Below are 13,886 nucleotides of genomic sequence, written 5' to 3' on the forward strand. Positions count from 1 at the left end.
ATTTTTTACATAAGGCAAAAGAGCTTGGTTCGAAGCAGAAGACATGACTATCATGTTTGTATCTAGAATTAGATTTTAATTTAAAGTGATAGAATTAAAATAGTTCAAGAATTTATTTTCATTTTAAAATTCATTTCTAAAATCTGCCATCTTTCACAAGATGCTAGCAAGCTGATGAATAGGGTAAAATGATAAAAGCATAATAAAAGTATTGAAATGCTTACATTAAGTTTAGCTTTGTAGAAGATTTCAAAAATTTCCACAGCAGCCTATGACTGAGCACTTAATTGTTTTCAATCGCTTTGAACGATTGTTAGTATCTTTCCTTTGTTTTGCCAGGATAATATGCTACATGTCTTTTTTTCAAACATCTTGCTTGATACACTCATTCTATGTGAAATTCTCAAAACCTAAACAAACATTCCACTGTTTATATTTGCCAGTTGACCAGGTGTTCAGTTATGCTCTGTATAGAAAAGGAGTATAAAAGAGCAATACACGTTTCAATTCCTAGTAACATCCCATCCCATCCCATGAGTTAGTCCTCTTCAGAGTTCCTCCACATTGATGGCTTAACATTGACATCATTGGGAGAAATAGGGAAAGGCTGGCATTGGGGGGGAGCTGTAACCTTTTATGTAGTATAACAAGCAAGGTGGTAAGGCACCATGGCAAAAGAAATGCTAATGAGCTCCAGCATTATGAGATCACAAGACTGCAGTGCTAATTCCAAATTGCACAAGTGGACTCCTTGACATAGACTCCTGTCCATAATTACTGCTAAATTGCTAAAGTAATTAGCAATTACAAATAAACATGGTGACCTTACATAAAATCTAGTATATGAGACACAGTATTATTCTGTCACCTTTCTTTTCGCCTTCTTATAGTACATCCTTTCATTCAATTCTTTTTTACAGCTTGCTTGTTTGCTTGCCTGCCTGTTTTTAATTTACTCACTAACTATGTGGCTTTGGACACAATTGAGAGGGTTATTTTCCACTTTTTAAAAAAAAGAAATTGGCATTAAAATCTGATTTAAGCTCTGTACTTCTTGCACCTGAGGTTTGGCTTGCTTTGACTTCTGGCTTTATTTGGAATTACTTCTGGATATCTGTTTTCTATTTCCCAGCCTATCTTCTTGATCTTCATTCTGATCTCTTGAAAATGGCATCACTCTCCCTCAAGCACTAGCAAGATCTTCTCTCTTAGTGATTGTTGCCTTATGTCAAACAAGTTAATACTCGTATGCTGAAGAAAGTAGGATGTTACTTTTAGTCACCTTCTCACTCAACTGCTTTGTGGTAAATTATATGGGTTTATTGTTACATTTACATAGCAGGATTATATGAGGATTTATTCTTAGTATGTTTCAATACTTGATTATTTTAGTAGTCATGCATATGCACAGTACTAGTTATACTATGTACATTGATTATTTTTTTAAGTACATAAAAGAGTCATTCAGTACTATTGCTGCCCTTGTAGATGAGTCATGTTCTATGCATTAATGTCAGGAATCTTGGTAGATTTAAGCATATTACTGTGTCCATTTGGAGAAAAAGCACCCACAATCTTAGTTTGTTTATCAGATACATAGGTGGAGAAAAGACTGGGTGGACAAAAGAGTTTCATAACATAGAGAATATATAGAAAATTACTATGATTTCTTTGTCCTAAAAATAAAGCAGAAATATATATATGAAGGATATTTGGGTTCTGTTTATCTACTGATAGAACAACAGTTCCTCCTTAATTTCCCCTCTCCCCCCACCATGTACCTCTATATCTATTATATAATGGACACACACAGCCTAGGATTGAACTGGGAACGTATGAAGGGATTTGCATGACCTAAGTTCACTAGTTGGAGCTATGGTGGTGCAGTAGTTAGAACGCAGTATTGCAGGCTAATTTAGCCCACTGCCAATAGTTCAATCCTCACTGGCTCAAGGTTGACTCAGCCTTCCATCCTTCCGAGTCTAAAATGAGACACAGATTGTTGTGGGCAATAATGCTGACACTGGAAACTTAGAGTGGGCTGTAAAGCCCTGTGAAGAGGTACATAAGTCTAAGTGCTATTGCTGTTAGAATGAGCCACTCATTTAAGTAGAAACGCGCACCAATCTTTAACCACCTGTTTGTTACTTTTTATAATAATTTTGCACTAGTATTTTAAAAATCACATTAAGTTTTTTTTGTTCAAAATTATAAACAGTTGTCAATAGGAATTAATAGGTATTTGATCCATGCCAATAGTTTTATTTGTCTTCTTGTATTACAGTTGGATCCTGTATGAAAAACCAAATTTTGAAGGCGTTTCTATTCCGATGGAAGAAGGAGAATTTGAATTCTCAAATCTTTGGGGGGAAGAAGCATTTGACAATGAAGATACATGCAAAGCTCCTGAGCCTATTGTAATTGGTTCAGTCAGGCATGTAGTAAAGGCAAGTAAGGAGTGAAATTACAACAAGCAGAATTTGATTTTATTTGTAGTTCTATCCAATGCTGCTTAGATTTACTCTAGTAAATTATACATAAATCTTGTGCATATGTAATTCTCCAGCTAGAACCAAGAAAAATAAGATAAGATAATAAGATAAACCTATGTGAACAACTTTGTGTTCTAGGTGATGGGATTTTAAACAAAGCCACAGTGTATGCTAACCCATACCTAAATGCTTCCTCTGCCTCTGCTTTAAAGATTAAATGGCACCTTAGTAGTCTTTAAAAAAAAAAGATAAGGTTTCCCCTACCAGTCATATCCAGCTCTAAGGGACGGTACTGATTCATAGCCAAAGAGCCAGCTTTGTCCAAAGATGCTTCCATGGTCATATGGCCAGCATGACTATACGCCAAAAGCACAAGGAACACTGTTACTTGCCCACCAAAGTGGTACCTATTTATCTACTTGCATTTGCATGCTTTCAAACTGCTATGATGGCAGTTGCTGGGACAAGTAACGGAAGCTCATTCCATCATGCAGTACTTGGTTTCGAACTACCAACCTTGCAGTTGATAAGCCCATCATCTTAACCAGTTGGCCATGATAGTCCCTTTTAGTCCCTTTATGGTTGAATAAATATAGGAATTAAGAGGGAAATTGGAAAGATATCAGATAGACTACATATATCAGCCATGATAAATGGCATAGACTAATTATATCATTCCATTCTTTTAATTTTCACATGGAGGATTCTATATCCTATTAAAGACAATCTTATTATGGAAAAATTAATTTTCTGAATGTTGAAGTGATTTCAATATGTATAGGAAGAGAAACTCCACCAACATTTAGGTACGGTTGAAACGCCCTAAAATACAGAGAAATGCAGTTGTATATCTTTATCATTATTGTAAGATCAGTATTTATGAAATATGCACTATTAGTTTGATGGGATTGAGTAACGTAGTGTTGTAATTTAGTAGGGGATGTGTATTGGCATTCACACATGATTTAATGTGTTTGATTCTGATTTTGATTCATTTCCGTATTTATAATTAATAATATGTACTCTGGGGTGGATTACAAATTGTTCCATTTTGAAAAAGGAACAACACAGAACCAGAAAACCAATACAAAAGAACAGAAATGGCAGAGAAAACAAACCTAGAGGTGGGCCAGGAAAAGAAAGAGAGGGTCAGTAATCATCCTCACCAAAGACTTGGGTGAAGAAGCCCATCTTCAGGCCCCTTCAAAATAAAAATAAAGCGGGGGCCGCTTGTATCTCGGAAGGAACCTTATTTCAGAGAAGAGGTGTTGCTATAGAAAAGATGTGTTTCAAGGATGTCGATAGATTGTTTAATTGATAGAACCCAGAGCAATTCAACCCTGTCAGATTGACCTGGCCAGGAAGACAGGTGGTCCCTCAGATATCAGGCCTAGTGCTACGTAGGGCTTTATAAGTAGTAACCGGCACCTTGAATGGCACCCAGAAGCACACTGGCCACCAGTGCAGTTTATAAAGCAGAGTGTCACATGGGCCATAAGAAGCATGCCCATCACTATTTGTTCACTGCATTCTGGATCAACTGAAGCTTCTTGGTGGTCTTGAATGGCAACCCCATATAAAGCACATTCCAGTAGCCAAGCTGACAGGTGAACAGGGCATGATGCTTTTAGATGCTATTAGAGGTCAGAACTGACAAGGTAAGAGCAATTTGGCTATGCCTACTTAATTTAAAACAAAATGCGCATAGTCAAGGCCATGGTTTTCCCAGTTGCAATGTATGGCTGTGAAAGTTGGACCATAAGAAAGGCTGAACGCCAAAGAATTGAGGCCTTTGAACTATGGTGCTGGAGAAGATTCCTGCGAGTCCCCTGGACTGCAAGGCGATCAAACCGGTCAGTCCTAGAGGAGATCAACCCTGACTGCTCTTTGGCCACCTAATGAGAAGGAAGGACTCACTGGAGAAGAGACTAATGCTGGGAAAGATTGAGGGCAAGAGAAGAAGGGGACGACAGAGAATGAGGTGGCTGGATGGAGTCACTGAAGCAGTAGGTGTGAGCTTAAAGGGACTCCAGAAGATGGTAGAGGACAGGAAGGCCTGGAGGAACGTTGTCCATGGGGGTCGTGATTGGTCGGACACGACTTCGCAATTAATTTAAATTTTATAAATTTTCAGGATTATAGAATTTGCCGAATTGACCTATTTACAGAACCACAAGGATTAGGTTTAGTAAATGCATATTTTGATGATACTGAAGAAACGCGACTTGGTTCTTCTCCGAAGACTTGTTCTATCCAAGTGTTTTGGGGCATGTAAGTATGTGAATATGTATATTAGCCGTAGTTATTGGATAACCCCTGAATCTGTTACATATCTTACAGCTCACAGTTTGTTTGTTTTTAGAAATGATAGTTATTTCAGGAATGATTCATTGATAACAAAACAAAATATAACATACAGTATACGTACTGTAGGTAGCTTATTTTGTGATACAATATCTGATAGACATTTTGGTGGCTATTTAATATATCTTTGGTCTTCTTATGAGCATAAATGCATCTAGACTGAAATCTTGGTTGTAGCTATTACATGCCCAAGAATAATTTTGCATTAATCTTTATAAAACTATGTGGAAGTTTGCACTTTACTGAATGAAGAATTCCCTTGGATGAATAGCTCTAGCCTCCCGGGTAGTTGCTGAGTACATGTGATCAATTAAAACTTGCTTAGAATCATTGAGTATCCAAGATAAAGGGTATGGGTATAGATATGAAAATTAAAATTGTATAGAGAAATGTGTGCAGACAAGAAATATTTAGAAAGTACAACAGTAACTTTATAGACAGCAAGTCTTATGCCAGATTGAAAGAAAGAATATAAATCTGATAAACTAAAACATGAATAAAAAAAGCTAAAATGAGATTCTATTGCTGTACTGAGTCTTAGGTTGTATACATTTTCATTATGCAAGGACTTCTTTATCAGCAATATTTTTCAAAACTGTCAAGGATACAAAAAGGTTTATTTGCTGTTGAATTCTCAGACAGGGCAAATGTATAATGTCTAATTATACAATAATTGATTCTGTCAGCTTCTGAAGATAGCAGTATAAAAAACAAAATTAGGTTTCATCATTCTCCAAAGTGCATTATGAATATGAATCATAGCATTACTGGGTATATTGGGAATGCTTCTTCTGGTGGGTGTGGATATGAATGAAGCTACATACATGTCTTGGCAAAGTATTTATACGCATTTCATTATAGCTATTCACTGACACCAATCTGGCACTTTAAAATCCTGTAACTAAATATAATCTTTCCTTCAACATGAGTTTGACCACAGGAAAAGTTTCTGTAGTTTTCTTAGCAGCAACACATAAGTGTGGTTTTTTTAAACAAAAAACAAAAACTTTGCAGTCTAGACTACAGCCTTTAGATTTCCTGGTAACCTTCCATTCAAGTGATAACCAGGCTTTCTGAGATCAAACTTGGCTAAATGCTATCACTTATTTGGGCTGAAAACCTTTACTATTAACTAATTTTGTAAAATCACGTAACAAAAACATTTACTAGTGAAAGTCTAGCCTTTCCTCTCACATTTTTGCTTTAGTGTTTACAGAGCGACCCTACCTTTTACCCTTTAAATGCTTTATTTATTTAAATTGTGTGATTTAAATGGACGTTTGTCTGGTTTGATTTTATTATTGTACAATAGCACAAGATCCGCTGGATAATATGTAGGCTGTAAACAATTTAATGAACAATCTTTCATTAAATAGGTAAACATGTTTGAATTTCTGTCCATGCGGTCTCCCATCTAGATAATAGCCGGAGGAGACATTCTTAATATTATGTATTCTCTGAACATTTTTGAATTTTCCTGTAAACACCCTACTGTTTTTCATTTCTAGATGGCTACTTTATGAAGAACCTGGTTACCAGGGAATCCCTTTAATGTTGGAACCAGGAGAATATCCTGATCTGTCATGCTGGGAGAAAAAAGAGGCATATATTAGGTCTCTGAAGCCCTTGAAAATGGTGAGATGATTAAAACAATACAGGTACTCCTTAACTTATGACCACAATTGAGCCCAAAGTTTAGGTTGCTAAGTGAGAAATTTGTTAAGTGAATTTTGCCCCATTTTACAACTTTTCTTGCCACATTTGTTAAGTGAATCACTGGAGTTGTTAAATTAGTAACACGGTTGTTAAGTGAATCTGCTTTCCCCATTGACCTTGCTCGTCAGAAGGTTGTAAAAGGTGATCACATGACCCCCTGGACACTGTAACTGTCACAAATATTTGCCAGTTGCCAAGCATCCAAATTTTGATCATGCGACCACGGGGATGCTACAACAGTCGTAAGTATGAAAAGTGGTCACAAGTCACTTTTTTTCAGTGCCGTTGTAACTTCGAATGGTCACTAAACGAACTGTTGTAAGTTGAGGTCTACCTATAAGATACACACACACACACAAAAGACTGTAACAATGAAAGAATAGTTTTGCCTCCATTCAATCACCTGTTCTATTTTTCAAGTTCAAAATAAAAATAAGTTTTGAAATTTTGAATTTTGCAAAAATATAATTGGATCAGAAATTTTTTTCATTGGGAGGTGTCAGCTAAGACATTTTATTAAGCTTTTATTTGAGGTCTTACTGTTAAATATAGTAAATATACATTTGTGTGATTCAAATTTAACTATTGGATCATTGCTATCAATAGATTGTCTATAGACACATTGGAAAATGCATGGTACTTGAATTGTTCTGCTAACTTAAAACAGTCTGAATTATGTAACATTCCAGTAATATTTTCCCATCAATTTTTGTAGGGTGGACGCAAGGTTGAATATCCTAAAAGCCGAAAGGTAAAATAGTTATATACCGGTACAAATGTATTATTTATTGAATGTGGGTCATTTATATTTAAACTATAATGAAGTTGTAATCACTTTTTCCAGAGGAGTTTCTATTCATTTACCAATCATTCATGCCACTGATTATGTTATTTATTTACTGTATATCCTGACAAATTATGCTTTCTAAGATACCCTTAGATCAATGTTTCTCAATCTCAACAACTTTCAAATGTATGGACTTCAATTCCCCTGTCATCATGGTTGCCTGGGGGAATTCTGGGAGTTAAGTCCACACATCTGAAAGTTAGTGAAATTGAGAAATACTGTCTTAGATAGTGTCTCCAAATCTGTACCTTTAAGTGCAATGTTGGCATCTTTGTTCACCGGATACCCTGGAAAAGATGTGAAGGTGTGGGTGTAAAAGAAAAAGAAATATATTTCTCTGGTGGAAGTCTTCCTTTAACAGATGGTGATAGCTGGTTTCAGACCTCTGACTTCATTGGTAAATCATATATTATGTATTAATTATGTATTAATTACGGGCATAGTTGTTTAATCACTTTTTAATTTTTTTATCCTTTTTTTATTATGTATTGCCCTGTTCACCACCCTGAGTCCTTCGGGAGAAGGGCGGTATACAAATTAAATTATTAAATTAAATTATTAAAATATATTCGCTTTTGGTGACTGAAGAGAAGAGCTATGAGTGAGGTGTTGCAGATTTAAATGTTTTCTCAGTTATGAACAAACATAATGTCTTATATAATGCTTTTGTCTTTTTGTTATCTGTTCTGAATCTGAAATAATAATGCTGGCTGCTGCACACAAGGTTTTTCAGAGGAATTCTGCCATAATGTATATGAAAGCATTTTGAGGTTTTATAAGAAAGCAAATGTCTAACTGTAAGCTTTACCTCTGCTTAAGGTAATTGTTTATGAAAAGCCATTCTTTGAAGGAAAACATATAGAACTGGATTCAGAATTAACAGCTCTTGCCATGGAAGGAAACAGTACTGAAGAATCTGAAGAGTTGGGAAATGAGCTGCTTACATCAATAGGATCCATAAAAGTGAAGGGAGGAATGTAGGTACAAAGGGGGAAAATGATAACATCTCATTTTACATCTCCTGGAAGTATGCAAGCTGAGAAAAAGCATTGAGTTTGAATGTGATGTAGTGGTTAAGGTGTTGGAGTAGGACCTTCAAGCTACAAAAACTCACAGATAATTATGGGCCAATTACTCTCTCTTTTTTTAAAAAAAATCCCATTTATATCCTGCCCTTCTCCGAAGACTCAGGGCGGCTTACAATTTTAAGCACAAACCAATGTGCTTAGCAATAGCCTTCATTCTATGTATAGGCCTGCTTATTAGGGCTTTCGCCCCCCCCCCCAGCGGCATTATTACAAAGTCAGCTTATTGCCCCCAACAATCTGGGTCCTCATTTTACCTACCTCGGAAGGATGGAAGTCTGAGTCAACCTTGAGCCTGGTGGGACTTGAACCTGCACTAATTGCAGGCAGCTGGTGTTACTTAAGGAGGCATTAGCCTACTGCTCCACCAAGGCTCTTAACCTACCTCATAGGATTATTGGTAGGAAAAAAAATGGACGAGTGAGTGCTGTGTACAGGTAGTCTTCAACTTACGACCACAATTGAGCCCAACATTTCTGTTGCTAAGTGAGACATTTGTTAAGTGAGTTTTGCCCCATTTTATGACCTTTCTTGCTACAGTTGTTAAGTGAATCACCACAGCTTTTAAGTTAGTAACATGGTTATTAAGTGAAACTGGCTTCCCTTTGCTTGTCAGAAGGTCGCAAAACGTGATTGCTTGACTCTGGGACACTGCAACCGTTATAAATATGAATCAGTTGCCAAATGTTTGAATTTTGATCACATGACCATGGGAATGCTGCAATGGTTGTAAGTGTGAAAAAAGGTCGTGACTCCCTTTTTTCAGTGTTTTTAAACTTGGAACAGTTACTAAATGAATGGTTGTGAGTTGAGGGCTACCTGTACATAAGGTGGGACATAAATCTTACAAATATATGATTTAGGAAGGTGATAGATGGACCATGTTCACAGCATGCAGGTTTATGAAAGAATATAATTAAATCAGAATCTACAGCATCAGAATATGCTGCCATCTGTGTCATTCAGGAACAGTGGGTACATATACAGTTGGATCCAGATTAAATCATATTTAAGGTAGGCCCACTGATTTAATGGGATTTAAGCTGGTTATATCACAAATAATATAGCTGATTGGATCTAATCCATAAATTAGCGAGCCAGCATTAAAATATTTGATTCACATTAAAGGCACAAGTATTTGGAAAAGTTGTAGAAAATCTTTAAAACCCTTTAAGATTCCTAAAATGCAGGACTGTTTGGGAAGTTGAAACTACCACTCCATGCCTTTCTGGAATTAGAAATTAGATCCTAAAGTGCAGTTTAAGAAAACAATATTTTAAAACCCCTGTGATTTTACTCATAACTGTTGTGGAAACAGTAGCATACTATTAGTCATTAAACTGGAAGATTAGGACATCTAAAGAAGTTAAAATACAGATTTTGACCTTCTGAAGAAGTCAGTAAAGCATTTATAATAGTAAAAACCATTCATGTTTTCATTATTTATTTATTTATTCGAGAGCGGTTTTTGAAAATTGTGTTAATATGATGGCAAATAGTGCAAGTCTAGGTGCATTCAAAATATGTTCAAATGAAATGACTGAATTATCATCACTGTTAAGTAAACATAAATGCCATACAGTAGATAATGCTAATATAAAAACATAAGTGATTTATTTTTTTGAAGCTATATGAATCTGTGTTTATTTTTTCCTACCAATCTGATTTAAAATTTAGCTAAAATTGAGTAAGTTTGGACAGTATAATACCATTCGTTACTCATGGTAATCTAATCAGAGTTAAAATTTTACCTTGAAATGCGGGTTCTCCTTGTATTTAATTTAAAATGTTGGTAAGTTTATTTCATGCTCCATTTTTGGTCCTTTTAAGATGACATTTTAACAATCACGCTTATTTTTGAGTTTTCCATTTTTGTTCACTATTTGTAGCTGGGTTGCTTATGAGAAGCCAGAGTTTGAAGGGCATCAGTATTTACTGGAAGAAGGCGAATACCAGGAATGGACGGACTGGGGTGGTTATGATGAACAGTTGCAATCACTACGGCCTGTTCTAGGGGTAAGTTTAAGAATATATAATCTTGGCATAGACTTAAAGAAGTGCAATGTACCCTTTTCATTGTTTGCAGAACAATTTTTTTCTTCCTTACTTTCTTCTTCACATTACACTTACGCTTCTTTGCCCAGTTCAGTAAAGACAAGTTGGCAAAAAGTATGTTTGCAAAAGAGTGAGTCATTTGCTGGATCATGAACCGGTTGGATGATTCATTTATCTGAAACTGTATGGTCAGTTGGGGATGAAAATGTGTACAGGTACTCCTTGAGTTACAACTATAATTGGGCCCAAAAATTCTGTGGCTAAGTGAGACATTTTTTTAAGTGAGTTTTGTTCCATTTTACAACTTCTGTTACCACAGTCGTTAAGTGGTAATCACTGCAGGTGTTAAGTTAGTAACACGGTTGTTAAGTGAATCTGGCTTCCCGATTGAATTTGCTCGTCAGAAGGTCAGAAGGTTGCAAAAGGTGATCACATGACCCCTGGGGACACTGCAACTGTCATAAATATGAGTCAGTTGCCAAGCCTCTGAATTTTGATCACCTGACCACAGAGATGCTGAAATGGTCATAAGTGTGAAAAACAGTCATACGTCAGTGCCGTTGTAATATCAAATGGCCACTAATGAAGTGTTATACAGGAAGTCAAGGACTATCTGTATTTGAATCTGAAGTATAAACCTGAAAAGCAATGCTGCATGCTTTCCTACCTGTTTCCTTCCTGTTCCGTTGGGCTGCAGCTTCCAACTTCCCAAACACCATCGGCAGAGGTCTTGGTTACTGGCATGATGTGAACTGTAGTCCAAGATATTACTTACTGTGTATCTTCCCGACCCTCGTCCCTGTGGCATTCTAGGTATCTGAAGGATTTGTTCCATTGCCTGCTTATCTGGGAACGGTTCCTTTGCTGCCTATGATTCTGATGAAATCCCAGGCTGTACAGATGGACGTGCAAGGAACGACTGTGTATTTGTCATATATAGCAGAAGGGGAGTAAGACAGGAGGACTTTTAATGATAGCAATTTAAGCTTTCTGCATTCTCTGAAAACAGAGAAACCAGATCGCTAAAACAGCATAGGTGAAAATCAGTCAGAACTTGAGGCTAATCTGAAGTCCGGAAAAGGTGGAAGGAACAGCCATGCAGAGCCTCTCTTGTTCCTCCTCTTGAGGCGTGAAAGCATATCCCCACACCAGAATCAAACAGGGGTTGTTGTTTTTTCCTTGTTCCTAAATAGGGAAGTGGAGCTCTCTCCCCTCTCTTTGTATTTATTCCCATTAATGGATCCATCAGCAAATAGTTGAGAGCCAGGACAACCACTCCAATGTAATTATGTAGTGTCACCAACTGGTATAGGAAAGAAGGGGAGGGTTTGCAAGTACACCACTTCCTGCATTAAAAGGCTGAGGAGAGAAATGCCTGTAGCAAAGTACCCGTGTTCAGATGCCTGTTTTAGCCAGCATCCAGATTGCCTACAGCACTGAAAGTGCTAAGGCAGCATTTGCTCATGTCATTGAAATTAGTTTTTCCGATGAGGTTGGCTCTCGTTGCTCTTTCACTGTGATTCTTTTAGCTACAAGGCAACTTTGTCTTCACAGACTTTGGAGCATCAACGGAAATGTGCCATTAGCAATTGAGTGTACTTGTTTCCGACTTGCTGCTCTCTAGATATGTTGGCTATTGGGCCTGCTAACTAAGAGTTTTGGGCACTGATGTTCCAATGTATCTAGAAGGCACTGAGTTAGCTGAAGGCTGTTTAAGGGTTAATTTCCTCCTCTAGAGGATTTATTTATTTATTTATTTATTTATTTATTTAATTATTTAATTATTTAATTATTTAATTAATTTGTATACCGCCCTTCTCCTGAAGGACTCAGGGCGGTGAACAGGGCAATACATAATAAAAACAAGATACAAAAATTAAAAAGTAATTAAACAACAATGCCCGTAATAAATTAGTACAGATTAAAAGTTAAGACCAATTTATAAAACCCAACCCCATCCCATCAGGCCAGGCCAGCTTGTTCAAAAAGGTAGGTTTTAAGATCGCGCCGGAAGGAGCGGAGATCAGGCGCCATCCGGAGCTCGACCGGAAGATGGTTCCATAAATCCAGCGCGCCCACAGAGAACGCCCTCCCCCTGGGGGCCACCAGTCGGCATTCTTTGACCGGTGGCACCCTGAGGAGGCCCTCACATTTCTTTTGTTTGAACAATTAATCTGCTAAATACCCTCAAACCAGATATTCCTAATATCTGTAAAGAGTGAAGGCAGTTTCCAAGAGAGTGCTAAGGCATTCATTCTGGGGTTTTTTAATCCTCCAAGTTTCTTCTTACTGTTGCTTTCCTCTTTACACTGTCCCAGTCTTCCTACCACATCTATAGTATATACAAGGCAACAATAATACAATCAAGTGGGAATTGTTTTTATATGATAAACAGTTAATTTTTTTTTCATTTCTCTATTTTATCTTCTTTTGGTTTTTCTCTCTTCAGGATCTGATGCACCCTCACATGATAATGTACACTGAAAAAGACTTTGGGACTAAAGGTTCCAGTATAAATGTATTAGGGATTATTTCAAATTTGAAGGATACTGGCTATGGATTAAGGACACAATCCGTAAATGTGATTAGTGGAGTGTAAGTACGATGATCTTTTTAAATTTAAGGGTGAATGTTGACGTAGGAGAATAAATACAAGTGCATCAGACATTATATTCATTAGCATTTTGAGCAAAAACTCTTCATATTAAAATGCCAAAGGAAAAAGCTTTCCCTTGTGAAACAGGTTGTTTTTTTTTTAAATGTGCAGTTTCTTGGGTGAATTTTAAATGTTATTAGGAAGATGATAGATTAAACTAGAACCATAGGCTCACAGAGTTGAAAGAGGTCATAAAAGCAACTGAGTTTACTCCTCTGATCAGTAAAGAAATCTAAATTAAAGTATCTTAAATATATGGTTCTTCAGCCTCCACTTGAATAAATCCAATGAAGGGAAGTCCATTATATCTCTGTCCATCGGTTGTTTGTAATGCTGGTGAACTGTTCTTAGTATTAAGAACTTTTTTTCTAACATTCTCTTAGAATCTGTTTTCCTGTAACTTAAATCCATTATTTTTTCTGGAGCAGAGTTCTTGTACTTTGGAGCAAGAGAAAATAAGTTCTATATAACATTCTTTCAATTATTTGAAGTACAATTACTCCCTTCTCAGGCATTTTTCTCAAAACCAAATATGCCCACCACTCTTAATCTCTCTTTAGTGAGCTTGTTTCTAGTCCCATGATAATTTCAAGTATCCTTCTTTGAATTTGTTTAATTTTTTTGAATCCTTTTAAAACATGGTGCCCAGAATTCAGCACATAAATGCAAGC

The 13,886-nt window shown here is 36.6% G+C and overlaps 1 protein-coding gene across 1 annotated transcript in view; it reads left to right on the top strand.

Moving 5' to 3' along the window:
* Window positions 1-13,886, top strand: part of CRYBG1 (crystallin beta-gamma domain containing 1) — a 45,237-nt gene that overhangs the window by 12,630 nt on the left and 18,721 nt on the right. Inside the window, exons 6-12 of the mRNA XM_081346591.1 lie at window positions 2,285-2,447; window positions 4,627-4,763; window positions 6,365-6,491; window positions 7,288-7,323; window positions 8,239-8,396; window positions 10,394-10,520; window positions 13,009-13,154. Of these exons, the coding sequence (XP_081202717.1) occupies window positions 2,285-2,447; window positions 4,627-4,763; window positions 6,365-6,491; window positions 7,288-7,323; window positions 8,239-8,396; window positions 10,394-10,520; window positions 13,009-13,154 (894 nt within the window). The remainder of the gene's footprint in view (window positions 1-2,284; window positions 2,448-4,626; window positions 4,764-6,364; window positions 6,492-7,287; window positions 7,324-8,238; window positions 8,397-10,393; window positions 10,521-13,008; window positions 13,155-13,886) is intronic.

Source organism: Vipera berus (genome assembly GCF_964194415.1).
Source record: "Vipera berus genome assembly, chromosome: 1".
Lineage (NCBI taxonomy): Eukaryota > Metazoa > Chordata > Lepidosauria > Squamata > Viperidae > Vipera > Vipera berus.